Genomic DNA, 24,385 nt, shown 5'->3' with positions numbered 1-24,385 from the left:
AAGAAGATTTATAGTTGAGGGGTGGTTGTAATTACCCAAACATTAGGGGGATTTTTGTAATTTCACCATACCTCAGGGGCTGGTTGTAATTTACCCTTTTCAAAAAGAACTGTTGATCAGCAATTCATTCTTCTGGGAAGCTGAAGCATGTATGGAGTCCCAATCACAATAAACCGAGCGTTCAGTTCAGTTGTCAGTGATTGTTTGCGTTTCTGTTACACACACTAACACAGTTTTTCACACACTTATGAACAAAAAAATCGTAATAAGAACAAATTCAATTAACGAGCGAATATTGAGATAGTATGAGCTGAAAGAGCATATTACAAAAGTACAAAAATATTCCCACAATATTGTTATTTCATGAAGATCGATAACACACACACAAAAAAAAAAAAAGAAAAAAAAAAAAATTAAAAAAAAACATCAGCAAATTAAGTTACTACAACTTAAGCAGTACTTCCATACATTTTCTGCACTAAATTATTAGGGGGCGTATTAAACATATTATTTAATACTAGAAATATTCGTTGTTATTCGAAGATAGATTCATTTTACTCCGATGTGGGAGATAGCCAAGAATGAGTTGCCCAAGCGAACAAATCACTGAATGAGAATTGATAATAATTATTATCATTTTCTCACCCATATTTCTCCTCTCATCAGATCATCAAACTTTCAGGTAATTACCACCTGAACCGCCCATCGCAATGCCAAGTGGCGCTGTATTCACCACCGCACGATCCGTAAATTGATGAAATGATCGATGGACGTGATTCATTTGAAAAGGATACTGAACATCAGTATTAATAGTAGTAGTAGTAGTAGCAGCAGAAGCAACAGCGGTGGAAAAAAGGTAGCCACCGTGATCGTTGCTGGTGGTGACCTCTGAGCCTGGGCTGGTGGATCTGCTGCTGCTCTCGTTGGAACCGCCAAAGTTCTGCTGCCGGAGCTGTTTTTCTCCGGCGGTTTTTTTTGTGGTGTCGCCGGAGTTTTTTGTGTTGAGGAAGCGGCCACCGTTTCCCCTTGGACGCCTCATTGCATGGAGGTGGCGCGAATGGTGCAGATATGGCTGCAAATTAAACCACCGCGCATTAATTTCGTACCGTAAAGTATAACACGAAAATCGTCACAAAACCTGTCACCATAGCTATTCATATATAGTTCAATTTTTATAAGGAATCGATCACTCGTGATGAAATTACAAAACATTGTCATATAATATTTGTATTAACGACAATATTTAATATTTATTATCACCGTAGTAAATGTTACATAGACACGGGAACGGGGACACAGCGACACACGGATACGGACACCGGGATACACTTAATCAAAAAAAGTAGGACACGGAAACGTGAAGGATACGTATAAATATTAAAAATATAGGGGTTTATTTATAAATTATTACTAAATTATGTTTTAGTTTTTTATTTATAATATTAAAATTTACATGAATAATTAATACGTTTATTCAAATAAATTTGCAATTAATTATCGGATTAATGAGAGAGAGCTGCCAATTTATACCTCCAGTTTCACAAAATCCCAAATAATCAGATTTGTAAAAAACAAAATTCTTTTTTTCCCCCTTGACACGCGTATCTACTTAGGGTAATACGCGTGTCCAACTTTTCAAATATTACAGATACGGCCCAACAATTTTTCTTATAGGTGTCTTCGCGTTTCGTGTCCGAAACGTTTCCGACACGGGGAAACTTCACGTGTTTTCCGTATCTGTGTAACTACGAGGCGTAGTTATATCGGTAATATTAATTTTTCTTACGGTAAAGAACTACTTAAACATTTACAAGAACCAACCTCGAACTATTCCAGAGATTCAACTATAGTAGAACCTCGATTAATTGAACCTCGTTTAAATAATATCTTTTTCTGGTCCCGACTCGAAGACAACATGCTAAAAATTTGTTTCGCTAAATTAATAGAGTTTCGGTGGTCCTAACTGTATTAATTTATAGAGGTTTAACTGTACGTAATGCTTTAAATGAAATTGTTTCTTGATCGACGATTCGAAATGTTACGTTGGTCTTGAAATTTATGAATATTCTAACTTAAAACATATATATACCTTGCGGAGTTTGAGTAGTCGATTCTGCAGTTCAGCCTTAGCGCGCTTCTTTCTGCGCCTAATGATCCCACTGTACTGCTTTGGGTTTACGAATATCGGCCCTCCATCACTAGCCATGCTGAACGGCAACATCATACGCCCCTGCGAAAAACGAAAAAAAAAAAAAAACAAACAAACATAAATACAATTAGCATTTAGACATCCAGCAAATTTGATTCAAATACCTCACATGTTTAACTTCACATATTTAACATCAAAAACCGTTAAAAAGACGTTGAATACGATCGTCACGAAATGGACTAACCGCAATTTGAGTACTTCCGTAAGTTGAGTACACTCCATAGCACTGCTCCGCATATGGATATTTCCCATAAATCTGCGTTGTTTTTTCGATAAACAGTTTTACATCTCTTTTTTTTTTCTTTTCTCAATGTGAGAATCGATTATGTTCGACAAAGGGATTAAAGTACAAAAAATATTTAAAAATTGAGAAATTATGTTTTACCATTTGTTGGCCGAATCCAAGCTCGAAGTGCCCACGAAAATCCATTGTAGGAGCTTCGACGACCGAGGAGACTGTCTGCATTAATGGAGCTTTATCTCCATTTTCATTACTTTTGCAGTCACCTATAAATTGAATTTAGATAAATAAATAAATAAGGTCATAAATATATATTCAACACAAAAAAAAAAAAAAAATGTTTGTATGGAATTAAACACTGCAACTTCTAATTAATTAGTTGTTTAGAGTTGAATTTTTAGAAAATTTGCAAAAACACCTCAACTTTTAGAGATAATCAATTATCTAAATTTTATTTATAGTAACCAACTTATACTTTTATAAAATCTTGTAATTAAATGCCACCTAACAATTATATATATTGATGGCTCTTATTAGTGCATATATTCCAAAACTAAATATTTGAGAATTTTCACATTTATAAGATGTGTAATTGTAAAACATATAAGAGAATTTCAGGAACAACATTTATAAATCAATATATTCATTCACATTCACATGTATATATATATATATATGCACTAACTAGATCTAGAAGGAATAGAAATACCGGAGAAAAGAGTGAAATGAGTACTGATAATTCCATTCCCCAGCCGATTTTCGGAACGTTCTCTAGCGGCAAACAAATGACCGTTAGCGAGCTTTGACTGATCATAAGCCAGCTGCGGCGGCTGATCGGATCGCAGCCCATTCCACAGCGGTACCGCCGCTGACAGTGGCCCGTTTGCCACTCCTTCATGTTCTTTTAAGAAGCAGCTGACACTGTGCATGGTCGTGATTTTCTTTTTTTCCAGCTACAATAAGCCAGAATGCAAATTTATTTTCAGCTCCAATATTCTTGCTTTCAACTATTTTTTCTTCTATTTTCAAAATTAAACAAAAATAAAAATAAAAAGTCGAATTAAAAAATTAATTAATTTAGAGCTAAATAGATGGTTGAGTAGTAACACAGCCGGCGGCTTCGCATAAATATGTGTATATATATAGATACAATCAAGGTATTTATATTAATAAAAAAATATATATAAGAAGCAACTAATTAACAAGTATATAGAAAATGAAGCAGTTTGAGTGAGTGTAGTAATTAAACATCGTACAGTTGTTCATGTATTTGTGGAAATTGAGGAGAGTTAGAAAAGGTACCAATTATTATTAATTTGTAGCAATTGAATTAATTAGCAGCAGCAGCAGCAGCAGCGGGGGCGCCTCCGATATGATCAAGAACGAAGACAACCAGCAAGACTGTCTGTCTGTACAATTTGAAACACCGGCAGCAGCCGGAGAGAGAAAATATATCTAGAGAGAGAAAGAGACAGAGAGAGAGATCTAGAGAGAGAGAGAGAGAATTAATGACCAATGAAATTTATCTCGCATGTCTCTCTTACTAATTATATTACTTTGGTTTATGTGAATATTACTATTTTTAAACTCTCTCTCTCTCTCTCTCTCTCTCTAAAGTTTCAAGTATTTGTCGCTTTCCCTTTTACTCATTAATCCCAATTGCTTTAAAAGAGAAAAAAAGTGACGTTACTTTTGATTTTATTCTAACAGAAAAAGACTTTTGGTTTCATCAATTGTAATTGCCAAGTGTGTGTTTTCAATCCCAAAAAAAAAACTCTCCACTCCTAAATATGTGTCGTCTTTCACCTTGACGCAAATCTTAAGAATCTCAACAAATATGTCTTGATTTTAAGAAAATAGGTATTGATGGACCAAAATACCCTTGTTTATTAATTAATGCAGGAAGTGTGCTATAGAGTTAATAAGGGTAAAATTGAAAAATAAGCAATTAATGCAGTATTGGAATTGTAAAGTGACAGATAATATGAAACAAAATAAATACTCAAAAGAGACAGATATTACGGAACAGGTGGAATATATATATGGCACATAAAATAAAATTGTAAATATTGCAATCGTGTAAACTGCCAACTGTCTCTTTAGTTAGCCAAAGTGAATCAATGGTGGGAGTTGAAAGAGATTGGTCCTCATTTTCGTGGGAAAAGATTGAATTATTTTTTAAAAAAAAATGGGGGATTTATTTATATCGGGTGAATTTAAACTATATATTTGATTAAATAAGTGTCCACTGAATACACATATAAATGGGTGTGTTTGATTATATATATATTTACGGTTAAAATTCATTCATCGTAAATAACCAAGTTTAACATCTAATTTTCCCACAAAATATTAGAATTATAATTTGAGGACTTCGTCATTGTATGGAATTGCCTAATTATTAAAGTAATTATAATATATATGACAACAACAACAACAAAAAAAGTAATTATCATATACATCATCAATGTGTAATTCTCTTATTTTTTGGTGGTTTGACTTTCTCAAATTATTTAATCTTAGTTTCATTCATAAAAAAAAAATTTAATCAGGACTTATCGTTAATATTTATATTCGATGATTAAACTTTGTATTTTGCCTCTAATAGTTCATATTTGTTGTCATTGTATTGAATTATTGATGTAGCTATCTTCTTCTTCTTCAAAATAAAATAAAAATAAATAAATTATTGATATAGCCATCTATGGTGACAACTTTGTTACATATATTAATGGATGATGTCACTGTTAATATTAGTATTTGTTATAGTATAGTTGATAAATATTTAATTAGTGGTTTTGTTAATACTTAATACCACTCTCGTGCACGTCATATTCTTCTCATACTGATTTTTAATTACACAAAATTATGTAAAATTATTTAGTATTATTCGACAGCAATATAATTATATATAATATATGTATAGTCTGTTTTCCTAGTATGTATACACATGTATATGTGTGAGGGTTCTATGGTAATTGTCAATGTCGGGTTTAAGGATGCTGAATTATATATTGTGTATGCATGATTAATTATTATTATTAGTTAATCATCTAAAATATTTTTCTTACACAACACACACATGAATCATGATAATATGTGTGTCTGTGTGAAAAATTGGTAAACATTTTTTAAGGGTAAATTAATTAATCACAAAAATCTGAAAAATGATTTACCTAATTAAAACAGTTTTGGCCAATTAATTAATAATGCAATATACTAATTCCTGCAAATTTTATTTCTCACAATTTTTAATTAATGTCCTTCATATTGTTGGAATAAACTTGAATAAATTCCATGGAACCGTCATGCCGAATCATCAAGAATATTGTGCATAAACTTAAATCGAAAGCGTACCTTACTCCGGTGGAATTGATATGAAACGATCATGGATCTTCCAGATCATCATGTACATCCGAACCCGAGAACCCTTTAGACTTCTCTTCGTTTTCTTTATGTCGATGGAATACATAGAGAATGGAATTCGTACATGTGACCCGGGGACCATGACCAATATATATAGATAACCTAATGGGTTATCTTGTGTAATTTTATTTTAGCCCATCACTATAATAAAATTACCCTAATGTCTCTACACATTAAAGGCCCACACCCTATTAGACACATTAAAGCCCAATCCAGATAAACTTTAGTCGATCACTTTAACGGGCTTAACCTTACGTGACAGTCTTGCAACACATAATATTTCACATATAAGTCCAACGTTGGATTAATGATCCAACAATCTCCCACTTGGACTATATGTGTAACTTTATAATTATAGGTTGCATAAATAAATTTTGAGCTCAACTTTGCTGTCATTACTGAAGTGTGTCTATAACCAATCTCGTCCATCAATCATGCTAACACTGAATCAAAGGGGCCTTCGTTCACATTAGTCGTAACGGGACCCAACAATGGTCACAGTATCAACACAATCGAATGACATAGATTATGATGTGGATGTGTAGCATGGAAATGTCATGCAATGTGACCTTAACATACCTATTTCCAATTGGTCCTCCTTAACGAGATCAAACCTTAACAAATCAGAGTGTGAATAAACCAAAACCTTATTTCTGCAGAAATTATCCTAAGAGTATCCTTAATCCGAATTAACCCAAAAAATTGTGTCTACGCCAAAAGAACACATTTATTATAAACTCCCACTAAAACCGAATATCCTTAATTAATATGACACCCATACGAGCAATATGCTCATGAGACCTTTTGGGTGACATCCTTAGTGTGCACACATAATGGAGTTTATATCGACGTATTCTATAGACACCTATCCACTCTGTATATTACAAAATAAGATGCTTTTATAAACTGATTACCGTAGTTAAAAAAGAGTTTTGGGTGTTGGCTAAACACTCGTACTTAAATTCTCTTTTAATTAGGTATACATTAAATGGATCTATAATGTACAAGCATCATACAAACTCGAAATCAAAAAAAACCAAATGATCTCCCAAATGAATTGATTTCGATAAATGAGCATAAATGACCTTATGTTCTCTATAATTACTGTATAATCCTTTTGTTTCTTTTCAAATATCTACTTTAAGGAATTATTTAAATATCTGCCTAACTTTATGTACGATTTAGCCGAATGCGTACATACCGAAGTATGCATATAATTTCCCAAAGTTGACAGCATAGGGAACCTTTTTGCATTCTTCTTTTACCATAAGATCTTTATTGGGCATTGAATGAGAGGTGCAGGATTATCTCCCACGTATCACATGGTATATACAAACATTAACTTTATTTACCTCACAAATATGAGATAATCATTATGAGTTGTAACACCGTTTATGGAATCCTAAAACTCTAAAACAGAGTCCGTATTGAGTGAAACTCTAGGTGATTAGACTTTAGTTATAACTTTTTCAACATTGCCTATTGAAATTCAAATGGTCTCAAATATACATTTGTGACCAAGTGATTTCACACTTTTGACAATTGATAAGATCCAAATGTCATTATCATCTTAAGTTTAACTCAATTTAATATTGTATTCTCTTAAGGTTGTTGAGTTTATCTTTAAGGAGCAATTTCCTTCATGTGGGAGAAGACAGTATTTTTATTATTGTCTATAGCAACAAAATGAGAAAAATAAATTATCTCTTTCATACAACAATGAGTATAACCCTTTCTCCCCCCTTAAACTCAATATCCTTAAGAGATTTTATACATCCCTCTTAAAAAAAAAAAGAAACATATGTTGCAGTCTTTAGTGCTTCTCTTAAGATTAGAAGCAAAACCTTACTTGTCATTTGACATACTTTGGAGACTCATATCTTTAAATAACAGATAAAGCGGACATGATTCTGTTACTTTTGGAAAATCTATTATGATGTCTCTACTGCAACAATGTGTCATTCTATGAGATAATAGCCAACTGAGTACTTTTAGTCTTTTCTCACTTATGTCATTTTATTTCTACACAGTCAAATAAGAGCTGACAAAGAATTCATTTATCCTTTAGGTTTTGAAACAAACCTTATGTTGACTATAGATGTAGAAAGAAAAATCAAACCATATGCACTTTAAAGTTAATAAATCGTAACTTTAGTGCTTAAGCCGAAAGTGAGATTAAACTAATACTGAATGTACTCCTTTATATTTCTTTTCTTTTATTAATAATGAAGCAAGATTAGTCAAAAACTATACTTGATTCAAACTTGTCATTTTAATAATAAAACGTATCAAAAGTGCCTTAAGAAATATTCTAGTACTTGCCCTATCAATCTTGATGCCCCTAAAGATTTCTTAAATGGTGCACCAAATGATCTTAATACTTATAATTAGAACGATCATATTCTTTAAGTCCCTTTTATTTTAACCTTAAGGAAACTTTTAATTCCGAAAAAACTAGTTGGTCGTTGTATTTAAAAGGTAAAATCAAGATCTATGCACCCTAAATAATAAGTAAATTGTGCTATAAAGCACAAGAACCAAAATTAACATTGACAGATAACGCAGAAGCGGAAGCATGAACTAAATAGAGAACATAAACAAGAAGACATGCTCACAACTACTATTATGTCATAAAAATATCAAATAGAATCTATGTATGTATGACATAATTAAACGGAATTGGGTTCATTTATCATAAATACCTAGCCCAATGTTAACTTGACGTTATGGACAACTCGTTAACTTTTAAGCGGCAACCTTTTATAAATAAATATTGACGGTAAACTATCGTGTCAAACAATAAATCTACCTTAGGGCCAATTTACAGCTCACATGAAATTCTAATAACCGTCACATATTTATTATGTATCAACCACAAATTCAAATAAAGGTATATTCCATCTCAAGATATCGGGCACTCCATTAATAACTTATCTTTGGACAATGATATTAACTTGTAAGTGATATCTTGGTGTAGTAATCAAACACTGACAATAAGAGCACATCAAATAATAATTTTACCTTAGGGCCAAACTATTATTCACATGCAAAACACCAAATAATCGCCACGCGTTTACCACCACAATGTGCACATGCAATTCTGCAAAGTATTGGCCTTCCTTAGGGCCGACACAATACCCACATTATTACATGCACAAAACCTTTTGTATTTTAAAATAAATTAAGTTTCACAGGAGAGCTCACTTAGGCGAGATGCTGCTTCTCTTAATTCATATCAAAATACATAAATCAAACCAATATTTGAATTTTAACTGAATTTAAGCCTTTAGACTTTCTAAAAAAATCTTTAGTTAGAGGCCTAATTAAATTACCTTATGAACCCAAATCTCACGTTATTTAGATTTAAAGTCAAAATAAAGCGACTAGAAATCTTCACTTTATAACCCAAAGATGAGCCTAAACCATAAATCATAAAATTCATATTTATTTGAATTTGAGCTTAAAGTAAAATGAGCTCACAAATTCAACCTTATTAGATTTAAAGCCAACAATAAATTTCTGACAAATAAATCTAAATTCTTATGAATTTTCACAAAACAATGAAGACTCAAATTTATAAAAAAGTCACGAGTCTACGTGCCAAATATCGATTGGGTCAAAGCTTATTGAGTTATACATGATAACTCATACATATATTGACAAACAAACGAAACTTTAATGAGTCAAAACCAATTGAATTATAATAATTCATATCCATAATTTGACTAATTAATCCAAAATTTCAATCCAAAAAGAAAAGACCCGAACTTTAGAAATCTGAAATTCCCCAAAATAAAATGCCTTAGGAAACTCAATTGAAATTCAAACTGAATCTCAATTTATTGATCAAACAAGTTCTTAAAGAGAATTAAAAAATAATTCACTTATTCGTTTGATTCTTCGTAAAACTTAAATTTCAAGTGGCCCCAAAACCTTTTGTAAAAACTTAAAATCAATTTTTCGTTCCTTAAAAATTGCCTTTGCCCTAAAACCAGAAAATCTTTCAACTTAAAAGGACTGAATTGAAAATTTGAAAGAAAAGTCTTTGAGTGAAAAAAGGACATGAGATTCAGAAATACTTAAATTGGGGGTTAAAAATAAATTTTCTGAATGTATATCACAGTTTTGAGGGAGACTTAAAAAAACAGGAACTGAAATGCAATTTTCGAAAGCTTAAGGCTGTAATGCAGATTTTTTCGTTATTTCAAATCGACCCCGGCCCAAAAATCAGTAATAACTTAAATTTAGGGGACTTGAATAGCAATTTCGAAAACTTTAATTAAACAGCCCTAATTGACTTCTTCAACTAGACACACGCCGCCACCATCTCATCTCCCTAATCTGGCTCCACCACCCCTGATTTCCGCTGGAAACATACAACCCACGAGCATAGACGCCGCCAGAATCAACCGGCGGCGCCAATCGAGGCACTTTCAGCAAATTGTGCCGCCATTGTCGCGAACGACATAGGTACACAGATCTGCCGCCTCCGCCACCGAAAACTGAACGGAGATGGTCCTGAGTGTGGCTTAGTATGTGGGAAATATGAAGAAAGATGGTGGTGTGAGAATCATTGCAGCGGTGGTGCCGAAGGATGGCTCGGCCGGAAAACCAAATCAGCCGCCATTCATTCACCGTTGCAAATTGGAATTTCAGACCGTAAACTTTATCCTTCAACCCAATAGATTAATAACCGAATAATTTAACCCAAATTTGAAATTAATCAACCCAAAAGGTGAACTTAATCATACAACAACTGTTAAAAGATTCTTATAGAATCGTAATGAAATCGAGATTCAGATTTACATAAACAAACCAATCTCCAGATTTGTAATTCAGCAATTAAATAACACAATTCTGAAATTAATTAAACAATTAACAAACAACAAACAACAGGCCGGATGAATTTTAATAAATTAAGAAATTGTCACATAACATAACAGTACAATTCCAAGTTCATAATCGGACCATAATTTTTCAGAATTGAATCCACAAAATCATATTTCGCATAACTTCGAAATAGGGAAATTTAACAAACATAATATCCCCGATAATTCAAGACATGGTGGCTCTGATACCACTTGTTGGAATAAACTTGAATAAATTCCATGGAACCGTCATGCCGAATCATCAAGAATATTGTGCATAAACTTAAATCGAAAGCGTACCTTACTCCGGTGGAATTGATATGAAACGATCATGGATCTTCCAGATCATCATGTACATCCGAACCCGAGAACCCTTTAGACTTCTCTTCGTTTTCTTTATGTCGATGGAATACATAGAGAATGGAATTCGTACATGTGACCCGGGGACCATGACCAATATATATAGATAACCTAATGGGTTATCTTGTGTAATTTTATTTTAGCCCATCACTATAATAAAATTACCCTAATGTCTCTACACATTAAAGGCCCACACCCTATTAGACACATTAAAGCCCAATCCAGATAAACTTTAGTCGATCACTTTAACGGGCTTAACCTTACGTGACAGTCTTGCAACACATAATATTTCACATATAAGTCCAACGTTGGATTAATGATCCAACACATATTGCATAAGAAAATTAAAGATTAATACACTTATTTTATTTTATTGAAATATGTGTGTGTGTGGTGTGGATGGGACAAGGTTTGGTAAAAGGGGATCCATCAAATTAAACCAGCTGTAATGGAATCAGAGGTTGTTAAAACATCAAACAACTGTCACCTTTCTCACATTTTCACACACGATTCAACTCTCCAATCATGGAATATATATAAATTTGCAAAATTACACGTTTAGTCCTTCAATTTTTACTTCGACTTCACATTCATGTTTCAACAATTGAAACTCTCGGGTCATTTTCGACAAGTTACCGTTAGTTCGTCAGTTAAGACAGTGACGGCCACATGCTTGATAATATTTCATTTGTAATAACAGAACATCGATGGAAATGACAAAAAATGTTAAATGATTGCAAAATGAAGAACTGGATATGTTTTTTTTCTTTTCTCAAGCCCCGTATTATTGTGCCCCTCTTTCAGCTGCTGTTTTGCTCGTGTTTAGTTATATGCAAAAAAATACGGTAAATTACAGTCATTACGGAAAAACCCCAAAAAACCCCTCTTGTTTGGGTAATTACAGTTATTCTCTTCAACTATGAATATTTTTACACGTCCACCTTTATGTGTCAATTTTAACATAATCTTCTAGATTTCGTGGAATGTTCTCTAGTTTATATTCGTTTTGTACAGAAATGCAGTTTCTGGCGCACCACAATCCGATATTTACAAGCCAAGAGACACATCTTATGATTATTTTGTTTCAAAATGTAGAGCTCGAATGGGGTAAAACAAGTTCAAACTAGAAAATATTCCACACAATCTAAAAGACTCACTAAATTTGGCACCGCAGTGATTGATGTATAATAAATCTTAGGTAAGTGGTGGTTGTAATTACCGAAATATAAATATTTTTTTATAATTTGACCTTTTCTCTAGTGAGGAGACCTTAATTTACCAAATAAAAAATTAACCAGTGTATAGGTTAGATATGCGTGGCACGTGTCAACAACCAAACACTGCACAAAAGTGGAATAGACTTGGTGACTTGGTGCACGAAGTCACACAAATATATGAAAATTAAAAAAAAAAAAAATGGTCTCCAATGCATATTTGCAATCCACATAGGTAGCCAACAACTTTTTCTATTATTATTTATTTCAACTTTGTTTAGTTTCTATCTTCTATCTACAGCAAACTCCACCATTGGACTCGTGTGAATCATACAACATTAATTAAGCCCAAAAAGTAATTATAGAGAGATTTAATTAGATCCTTAATTAGTGATGACATCATCCATGATGTCACGAGTCAATCACGATATATGTTTTTCTTTGAATCCAATTGGTTATGTTAGAAGATGTGGTATCTCGATAAATTAATAATCTCACTTATACAATAATTTTTTTTGGTCCCGACTCCATAAAAGTTCGATAATTTAGTAATTCTCTAAGTTAATAAAAAATTACAAATACCAACTCTATTAATTTATAAATATTTAGCTGTATATATATATTCTTCTAATTTTTTCCTCTCTATAACACTCATTCTGTGTTTTACTTTGTAAGAAATTGATTTAATTAGAAAAGACCATGTATTAATTTGTGAAAGGGAAGTCTTTGTAGTTATTCTAATGCCATAATTAGCAAATGGTAGTTATAATAATGCAAATAATTAGTATTGGAATCTTGTATGAGATTCCTTTTTCAGTGATCCTATATAATAGATTGATTGATGGGGCCCACAATAAAGTGAGTGGGGTAGTTTCTTTTCTCGATCATCAGTTTGAAATGTTTATTGATTTATTTCTAAAAAATCAATATTATTAATTGTTTCCGTACAAAATAATACATTAACTCACACACTTTCCAGGTGGGTAAGATATCATCTGTTGGAAGAATCCCATTGCGCGCAAATAATTAATTAGCCGGCTTAGTTAATTGAGTTGTTAATTAATTAAGAGAAAAAAGATATATTATTAACATTATAAATCTAAAATTGAAGCCATTTGTGGTTGATTTGATGCTACAGCCACATACTTTTTTGTTTTTTTGTTTACAAAACTTTACGAGTATCGGTTGTTTCCAGTATCGTCAGAACTGAACGGACAATCACCAATCACCAACCTTTTTCGATACATTCTGGTTGGCTTTTGCTTTTGTGTGTGTGTGTGTGTGTGTGAGAGAGAGAGAGAGAGAGAGAGAGAGAGAGAGAGAGAGAGCATAGCAAAAGCCGCAAAATCAGAGAATTTTAGTTCATTCAGATGAATAACATTCGAGTTCGACATCACCCAACAATAAAGGAAACTAACACTAGACGAAAATGAAAGATTATTCATACGCACGTATACCCAATAACTCGTAGCTGCAGATATAAAGTACTGAGAAAGATAAGGTTTTTTTTTTTACTTGCTACGGCAATCGGTTAAAACCCGTTGCATTAAATTTCAACCGTTGGCAGTGGACTTGAAGTGGAATTCATCAATTGTTGAATAAATCAGACCTTCTGATTCCAGAGATTCGATAGCTTCCCTGTAAGAAAGAAAGCACCACGGAAAAAGAAAAAAAAACACACACACACAAGAGATCGAATATTATGCTCAAGAGAGTTCAAATGTACATAAAAGCCGAGAAAAGCCGAAAGAAGAGAGAGAGAGAGGAGTTACAAAATCTTATTCTCTGGAACGTTCAGATATTGAACAAATTCATCACGGTGGACTCCTTTTTCTTTTGCACTGTAAAACACGAAGAACATTAGTAATGTCTTACCCTCAACAGATCGATTACTCAAGAGTGCAAGTGAAAGATTCTGGTTAGATAATGAAGATTTCACATATTTCAAACTGGACAAAATACACGCACTAAATACCAATAGCAGTCAATGTTTCTTGACACGGATATCAGTGAAGAGGTTCGTAAGTCAAAGAAAAACATTTTACAACATAAAAACTCAATATAAATGAACTAAAAATTTGACCTAAAATGTTGCACTTTCCTACGACATTGAAAAAAGATTGTACCAATATATAGAATTGAACGTTCCTGTAAGCGACGGAAGGCATTTTTAAATTTTATTTGTCTTCCAAGAATTCATGTAAGAAGACTAGCATCTCTAAATGTAGTAATTCTGTAGCATCGGACATGCATATGTAATCCGTAAAAATTATACATCGGATCCAGAAATTTGTAGGAATAACACCAAAGCAAGAGTAACACATGCTTCCACTCTCAATTACTAAACCATTAACTTGATGTGTGCTTGTGTGCAATTATAACATACTGTGACAAGCATGTACGAGAGAATTTCTGCGAAAATACGTCCAAGGACGAAGGCAGATAGATAATGTCTGTACAACTTACATGCACGACGGCTGCTGCAAAAAGTCTAAGATATTTCTTTCGATGCCCTTGACCTCGTCCGTGTTATATTGTACAGAAACCTGTATCCGACAATCAATGCATGTGATTGAGAAGGATAGGCACTCCAAATTTCATTTCAGGATAACGGTTTACACTTACATTATTTGACGGAGTAGATTGGTAGCCCTTTGAAGGAGTATTGAAAGTTGAATTCTGCATGAGACCTGGCACTTGGTGAGCATCCTGCGACTTCTACAGAGAGGAGGGAAAAAAAAACTAAATATTAAAACGGAACATGATATTTCATCAATGTCTACTCATAAAATGGTGCTCGGAATCAGTCTATATCATACCCGTAATCTTGTATTGTAGCAGTGGACATAAATGCAATCAGCAAAGTGATTTGCAACCTCGTCATAGTCTGTAACAGGCCTGATAGTAACAACCGTTTTAATTAAACTTCTTCCGCAAGGATGATCACAATTAAGAACAGAACAAAACAAATTGCATACAAAATGCACATGCTGAGATTCGATTGACGTGATAACCTAGCAAAGGTAACTCTTGGTTGGTAAGATATTTTTGGATTATTAGAGGGTCACAGGCAGAAGAAAACCAAGGTAATTGAGGTTCACAATTGCAATCAATATTGTTTCACACTAGCTGCTAACAGTCAGCTCAGGAATTCTAAACACCACGGTGACAGGATTATCAGACAATTAGGAACGAGAATTTCAGGAACACCATAATTAAACTAATGAATTATGTGAGTACATTCTAGGCTACCTGGAAATACGAAAATCTTGCCATGAGGTCAGTCGGAGCAACAAACCAGTAAAAGTAGGAGATAAAGACTTAACATCTTCCGTGGTCCAATTAACAACTGATCGAGAACCAGACATCTTTGCAAGAGTGGATTTCTACCACAATTATTGATATTTAAGACCAACCCCACAGAATTCTAACATCTCAAGGCATGTAAGTTACCCAAGAACTATTTGTCTTATTCCAATGATGAATCCAGCTTATTTATTATGTAAAACTTCAGACAAAATTAATTTACAAAAAAAAAAAAAAAAAAAAACAATAATCTCTTTGTGCTGATTTGTTGATTTTAGAGAGACTGGCTTTGCCTATGAAGGACACACAGTGAGCTAAAAGTACTGGAGAATCAGTAGGTTTAAGAAAAGATACAAAAATCTTTAGCATATCAGACAAGAGGAGAAGAACGAGCATGGTAACGGATTCTTGAAAACATGGTAAATAAAAAAAAAAAAGCTTATGATAAAATTGAATTAACGAGTACCTGACAGAGTAAACCATCAACTGTTTTTTGCCTTGGAATCCCTTCAAATGTCCATGAACCTTGACGTACATGCCGTTTCTGATTAAGTAGGAACATGAAAAACAAGTTAGAACAAGTAGGATATAAAATAACCCATTACTGAAGGTCGAATCTACGTAGCAAAAGTATTACAGTAGCAGCTCCATTTCCTTCGTATCAACAGCTTCATTTACCCTACAATGTAACAGATGCACAACAAGTCATACTCACGCACGAGAATTGCAACCACAACTAACACATAAATAAGAAACGACAAATAGACCCTAAAAAACATACCATCTGTGACAATCAATCCGACCAGTTCCATCGTCAAGCACAAACGAAACATCAGTCACCCTTTCAGTTTTTTCATACAACATACCCAACAACTTCACCTGAAGACAACATAATCTAAAAAAATTATCGATCGATTATAGTGAAAAAATTAACTGGAATTGAACCACAGTTACTTCCCCAAAACAAATACCTACATTATTCACATCAACACCGTCGATTAGAAAATTCGCCTTGTCGTCACTCGCTTGAAAAGCTTCACTTATTTGCTTCACGGTTAATGGAAGTAAAGCCTGCGCTTCACGGCTCTGCGGAAAACCCGTAAGATGATGCAATTGCATCACTTTTCATGCTCACAACAAAACCAAAATTGAAAGTTCGAAAGAAAAAAATCGGGAAATGGAAATCAAATATCCTTTTCAAAACCCCTTTTTTCATAATTCCAGCAACACTCCATTACTAAAATCGCAGTTTAGGGTTTCTAGAGAAGTACTAAAAACCAAGCAAAATAGGATTCGTTAAATTTACAGACATAGGAAATAAGAAGGAAACGTTAACGTTCGGTAAACGCACCTTGGCCGGAGAGAAGGCAGGATCCGCGTTTTGGGTGGCCTGAGAAGGCATGAAACCGCCGCCGGAGAAGGCGGCGTTGCCATCAAATTGGCTATTCCCGTACATCTCTCTTCGAAAGTGCGAAGAAATATGCTGTGGAGTGTTCGATTGTGCTATGCAGATTCGTTATCGAAGTCGACAGTAGGGAGTAAAGATTAGGCCAAGGGTTTATTGAGTTCCCGCCATTTTGATTTCTCGTTCTGTACTATACTTGCTCCCTTTTGTTTCTGTAGGTGTTAAGGCCGTGTTTGGTTTGCCGTTTGGACTTCACTAATAAAAAAATTAAAAAATAGAAAAAAAAAATTGATCAGTTTGAAACTTGCTTCGAGGCCCGTTTGTAGTTCCACCAAAATTTGGCCCAATGTTACTTGTTCAAACTGCATCCAAATTTTAGCAAGTTTGCTATTTAGTGAGATTTTAGCGTCTGCTGAAATTATATATTTTTATAGGGTGATAATTGAAATTACTTTTTACTTTATATGTATGTGTGAAAAATATAACAAATACTAATTAACCGATAATTTGGTCATCGAGTACAATTTATCCGTATCCCTACTAGGAATATTAATGAGTTGAGCTCAATTATATTTGTCCGACAGCTCGCAAACCGACTCACGAGCTTTTTATTTATTTATTTTATATAGTATACAATAATGACAATAATAATATTAAAAAGGGGCCTTTAGATGAATAATAAATGGTGATATGTCCAACCCTCAAATCTTTCTTTGTGATAACCCCTATAAATATTAATTACAATATTACCCTTCTAAAATCATACAATCTCCTACTCAATAATTACACGTTTCTTCATTTCCTTAAATAATGCCAAAATAATAGCGAATTTTTTCCACTCAATATCTCAATTCCTTAAATTCAGCCAACTAATTAAAGAAGAAAATAAACTCCATAAAATTAGCCAACAAATAAAAAAATAAATAAAAATATGCTTAATCACGTACAAACACTAATCAAAAGCTTTGCAGAGTACAGTTTTTTTTGTTTTTTTTTTTTTTGTTCTTTTTATTTTTTTTTTAATATTTTTTTTAATATTTTCTTAAAATAAAATTAAACAAAAAATTGTTTTTTTTCCCAACAAGTTTACTACGTTGAATATGACTATAGTTGAATATGACTATAATCTAATATGACTGTATGTGACTATATCAATTGTAGACATTCTTTCTTTATTTTGTCGGTTTCTGCATTTTCAAATTTAAATACCTGATTATATAGTGTAGTACAGTCATGTATACCAAATTATATCAAAAAAATGAAGATCGTCTATTATTTACGAAAAAAAATCCAATCAACATCCACAGAAAAAAATCACAATTTTGAATCTTGTTATTACAAGTCAACTTGTAGCCAGATAAATACATCGAAAAAAAACACATGTATCAATTCTTCAACTAAAAAAAACCATTAGCATCATTGTAAATTAGAAAAAAATTAAAAATCTACAGATCTTATATATGACTATGTACGACTACATATGACTACATGGTTGATTCTCTCCAATTAGTCTGTTTTTCGACAATTAATTCGAGAAAAAAGAATATCAATTAACCATGACTGTAGTCATATTAAGTATGTATTATTCAATAACAGTGAGTCCAATGTGACTACACTCCTAATTGCGCTATGAGTTCCTCAAATCTCGTCGGCGTTGTTTTATTTGCATCAATCCGGTATGGGTTAGTGGTGAGGAGGCGGAGGCAAGAGTGTTTGGGGTATTGATGGGGTTGGGAGGAGGAAAGGCGTTAACCCTAGATGGCGGCTGTGGCCGGTGGCTTGCATCTAGAACAAATAAAATGCAATTAAAAAGAAGAATGAATTACATTTGGTAATATTGTCGGGCTCTCTTGAGTACTTCACCTGAGAAACATAAACAAAGTATGAATCTTAAATTATGAGAATATATATATATATATATATATATATATATATATATATATATATATATATATATATATATATATATATATATATATATATATATATATATATATATATATATATATATATATATATATATATATATATATATATAAACCAAATGCATCAACACAAGAAATTAAAACGACGAACAACTTACAGTTAGCATTTGAAGAATTTTATCAAAAGTTCTCAAATTATATGCCACTGTTGTAACTTGTAATTGAATCAAAGACTAACAGTTCTTCCAACAATCTTCAAAGATTTAAAGAGAACACATACAATTACAGAAGAATTTTAAATTACATAGGTGAATTGTGTTATATATATATATGTGTGTGTGTGTGTGTGTGTGTGTGTGTGTATGTGTGGAGGAATGAGCGTGAACAAAAAAATTGCGAGAGAATGAAAGGAGAGAGAGATAACGAAAGAGAGAAATATGGAGATTTAAAGAGATAATTAATGTAATCCTACAATCACGTGAAAGGTTATGGAAAATAAATATTGCAATTGTTTTAAAAAACCTACTTATAAGGGTAGTTTCGGCTTATCACATTTGTTAAGGGGGTTTCACTAATTAAGATTGGATTTTGGGTTTGAGCAAAAGTCTTAAAATTTAAATGGGTTTTACTCATAATATTTTCCATTTGAGGGGGGTATTGCATATTGCCCCTATTAAAAATTACTAGTCACTCACACGTGCGTTGCACGGGGATTAATTCAAGAACTTAGAATAAGTTAGGGTAAATTACAAACACCCCCTGAGGTATGGTCAAATTACAAAAACACCCCTCTTGTTTGGATAATTACAACCACCCCCCCTCAACTCCTCAAATTTAGTGGAATTTTCGAGATTGTATGTAATATTATCACTTTTGTACCCGTTTTATCCCATTCAAACTCTACATTATGAAGCAAGATGATCATAATATGTGATTTTTAGCTTGTATATATCAGTTTGTGGTGCATCGGAAACTGTATTTTTTACGCAAAACGAGTACAAACTAGAGCACATTTCACGGAATCTAGATGACTATGTTGAATTTGGCACCATAAAGGTGGAGGTCTAAGAAAAAATCATAGTTGAAGGGGGTAGATGTAATTATCCAAACAAGAGGGGGGTTTTTGTAATTTGATCATACCTCAGGGGGTGTTTGTAATTTACCCTATATATATATATATATATATATATATATATATATATATATATATATATATATAGAGAGAGAGAGAGAGAGAGAGAGAGAGAGGGAGAGAGCAAATGAAGAACGTGTGAATATAATTGCTTTGCCCAAAAAAGGGAATAATCGAATATCCCATTGAAAAATACTATTCACTGAAAATAAATCTGAACGGATATTGAATATACACGTATGAATCAAAGAAAAACATGCGCATGCATATAATATATAAATGTTGTTTATTAAAATGTATCTTCATATTCCATGAAATAACAACACTTGAAATACTTCGTTGTACACAATATTGCAAGTAGCATAAAACAATTCACCGGATTCTTAATTGATGAAAATCGTTATTTAAAATATACTCTTAATTCTAGACAATGTTACGTACAATACTAATATTAATTTAATATTAATACTAATATTAAATTTAATACAAATACAAATACTAATACTAATAGTAATGCTAATACTAATACTAATACTAACAATAATACTAATGGTTAATAAGAATACTAATACTAATACCAATACTAATATTAATATTAATACTAACATTAATAGTAATGGTTAATACAAATACTAATAATGATTAATACAAATACTAATACTAAGATATATTGATATTGATATTAATATTGATACTGATACTGATAGTGATACTGATATTGATACTGATATTGATACTTGTACTCATACTGATATTAATACTGATACTTATAATAATACTAATTATGATACATATATTAATAATGATATTGATATTGATACTAAACTGATACTTATACCGATAGCAATAGTGATACTCATACTCATATCGATACCGATGTCGATACCGATATCGCTATCGGTACCGATACCGATATTGATACTGATACTCATATTGATATTGATACCAATACTGATACCGATACACATACCGATACCGATACGCATACCGATATCGATACCGATACCGATACCCATACTGATAATACCGATATCAATACTAATACAATACTAATACTAATACCAATATTAATACCAATAACAATACCAGTACCAATGCCAATATACCAACATCAATACCAATACCAATACTTATACTCATACTGATACTGATACTATTAATAGTTATATTGATACGAATACTAGTACGAATACGAATACGAATACTGATAATGATATTAATACTAATACTAAAATTAATATTAATATAATCGAATATCGCATCGAAAAAAACTATACACTAAAAATAAATCTGAACGCATATTAAATGTACACGTATGAGTCAACGAAAAACATGCACATGCATATAATATATAAATGATGTTTGTTAAAGTGTATCTTCATATTCCCTGAAATACAACTCTTGAAATACTTCTTTGTACACGATATTGCAAGTAGCATAGGACAATTCACCGGATTCTTAATTGATGAAAATCGTTATTTAAAATATACTCTTAACTCTAGACAATGTTACGTACAATACTAATATTAATTTAATACTGATACTAATACTAAATCTAATACAAATACTAATATTAATACTAATACGAACAGTACAAATAAAGGTTAATATAAATATTAATACTAATACATATATTGATATTGATATTGATATTGATACTGATACATATACTGATATTGATAAAGATATTGATACTGATACTGATATTGATACTGATACTGATACTTATACTGATATTGATGTTAATATTGATGATGATACTGATATTGATACTAATACTGATAATGATACATATACTAATAATGATATTGATACTGATACAAAACTGATACCGATACCGATAGCAATAGTGATACTCATACTCATATAGTTACCGATGTCGATACCGATACCGATACCGATATTGATACTGATACTCTGACTGATATTGATACCAATACGGATATCGATACTCATACCGATACCGATACCGGTAATACCGATACCAATACTAATACAATACTAATACCAATACCAATATTAGTACCAATACCAATATCAATACCAATACTAATACTGATACTGATATTGATACTATTAATAGTGATATTGATATTGATACTGATACGAATACTCATACTGATAGTGATACTAATACTAATACTAATACTAATATTATAATATTACTAATATTAATAGTAACACTATTAGTAACACTAATAGTAACACTAATACTAATATTAATAATAATACTAACATTAACATAATTGGTCAATACAAATACGAATACTAATGCTGACACTCATATAGATAATGATACTGATACTGATAGTGATAATGATACTGTTAATGTCACTGATACTAAATTGATACCGATACCGATACCGATATCAATACCGGTACCGATGCCGATACCAATACCGATAATTAAAAAAATGTAACTAATCCATCATATTCCAGTGATTAAAATTTTAAGATAAAAAAATGTAAATAATTCACAAAATGATATTATTTAGTATTCGAAGTGAATATATAGTATTATTGTTAATCGGATTACACTATGCAAATAGAATGAATCTACAAAATTTTGATATAACATCAACATACATTTCTTAGATAATTCATTTTCCTAAATAAATAATAACAATAAAATTAATGTTTCTGTTGTGATTAAAAACATGGATTAAAAAAAGCTATAAATATAGAACAATAATGTTTTTTTTTTGATAAAAAAAAGTTATAAATATTACCGTAATATTGTTAAAAAAACGATAAGGAATAAAAGTAGCAACAAATATTTTTATTTGTTCTAAACTCTATTAGAACTCATTTGAATTATATAACATAGAAATAGAAAGAAAATGATATTTTTTCCTAAAATTTACTTATTTTTTCCAAACCTTACGGAAAGGCAATGGTGATATCTTATTAAAATATCACATATATTATTTAGTAATTTATATTTTTATATGGTTAATAAAAAGTCTTGTGCATATATACCAAAATAATGAATTGATGTTTAATAATATATTATAGCTTAGTAAAAAGAACAAAAGGTAAAAATGAATAAATAAATAAATAATAATAATAATAATAATAATAATAATAATAATAATAATAATAATAATAATAATAATAATAATAATAATAATAATAATAATAATAATAATAATAATAATAATAATAATAATAATAATAATAATAATAATAATAATAATAATAATAATAATAATAATAATAATAATAATAATAATAATAATAATAATAATAATAATAATAATAATAATAATAATAATAATAATAATAATAATAATAATAATAATAATAATAATAATAATAATAATAATAATAATAATAATAATAATAATAATAATAATAATAATAATAATAATAATAATAATAATAATAATAATAATAATAATAATAATAATAATAATAATAATAATAATAATAATAATAATAATAATAATAATAATAATAATAATAATAATAATAATAATAATAATAATAATAATAATAATAATAATAATAATAATAATAATAATAATAATAATAATAATAATAATAATAATAATAATAATAATAATAATAATAATAATAATAATAATAATAATAATAATAATAATAATAATAATAATAATAATAATAATAATAATAATAATAATAATAATAATAATAATAATAATAATAATAATAATAATAATAATAATAATAATAATAATAATAATAACAATAATAACAACAATAATAATAGCAATAATAATAACAATAATAATAACAATAATAATAACAATAACAATAACAATAACAATAATAATTGCGAATGGAGAATGATGAACCTGTTGCATGTTCTACATGTTACGTGGAAGTATGGATAATTCAATTTACTCAAAAGAGTAATTGCAAGAAAAGCAATATTAATGGACGAACGAATTAATGTCGTTACAAAAATCTATAAATATAAAATCAAATTTATTCAAATATATGCAGTGAAACATATATGAATCTTTATTACAAATCAAGAAATGTACGAATTACCCTATTTTGTTTCTATTGCATGCCCAATTTCATTAACCTCAACCTCTTCTTCATTGAAACTAAGCTTACAATCATATCAAGTATAATCAAAATATGGAATAGTAGAAGTAAAAATTTGTGAAAATCAATCCATACAATAATTTTGGATCATATCGTGCATGCTACACAAAGTCGCAGGACTTTTCACTTGCGGATGTCGCCGCATATGACATAGACGATGTTATTCATTAATATAAAAAAACAAAAACAAAAATATAAGTTAGATTCTTATATAAATAAACA

At 30.9% G+C, this 24,385-nt stretch overlaps 2 protein-coding genes across 3 annotated transcripts; both read right to left on the bottom strand.

The window, feature by feature from the left end:
• Positions 1 to 406: 406 nt before the first annotated feature.
• LOC105949876 (nuclear transcription factor Y subunit A-10) lies at positions 407 to 3,952 on the bottom strand. The gene is made up of 6 exons (XM_088824848.1): positions 3,753 to 3,952; positions 3,160 to 3,403; positions 2,595 to 2,716; positions 2,394 to 2,465; positions 2,090 to 2,230; positions 407 to 1,072 (listed from the first exon to the last, which is right to left on the bottom strand). Exons 2-6 carry the CDS (start codon positions 3,377 to 3,379, stop codon positions 671 to 673), a joined length of 957 nt encoding a protein of 318 aa, XP_088680974.1. The 5' UTR covers positions 3,380 to 3,403; positions 3,753 to 3,952; the 3' UTR covers positions 407 to 670.
• A 9,707-nt stretch (positions 3,953 to 13,659) lies between these two features.
• LOC105949920 (replication protein A 32 kDa subunit B) lies at positions 13,660 to 17,284 on the bottom strand. 2 transcript variants are annotated; one of them, XM_012973223.2, is made up of 10 exons: positions 16,976 to 17,284; positions 16,600 to 16,710; positions 16,406 to 16,503; positions 16,262 to 16,303; positions 16,091 to 16,168; positions 15,138 to 15,216; positions 14,944 to 15,036; positions 14,785 to 14,864; positions 14,091 to 14,159; positions 13,660 to 13,956 (listed from the first exon to the last, which is right to left on the bottom strand). In XM_012973223.2, exons 1-10 carry the CDS (start codon positions 17,078 to 17,080, stop codon positions 13,872 to 13,874), a joined length of 840 nt encoding a protein of 279 aa, XP_012828677.2. In that variant the 5' UTR covers positions 17,081 to 17,284; the 3' UTR covers positions 13,660 to 13,871. The 2 variants fall into 2 exon arrangements, with proteins under 2 accessions (XP_012828677.2, XP_012828678.2); XM_012973224.2 differs by having other exon boundaries at positions 14,944 to 15,033; positions 16,976 to 17,264.
• Positions 17,285 to 24,385: the final 7,101 nt, after the last annotated feature.

Source organism: Erythranthe guttata, chromosome 10, assembly GCF_056151865.1.
Source record: "Erythranthe guttata isolate IM_541 chromosome 10, IM_541, whole genome shotgun sequence".
In the NCBI taxonomy this organism is placed as follows: Eukaryota; Viridiplantae; Streptophyta; class Magnoliopsida; order Lamiales; family Phrymaceae; genus Erythranthe; species Erythranthe guttata.
Note: the sequence above shows the minus strand (reverse complement) of the source record. Positions and strands in the feature narration are given on the sequence as shown.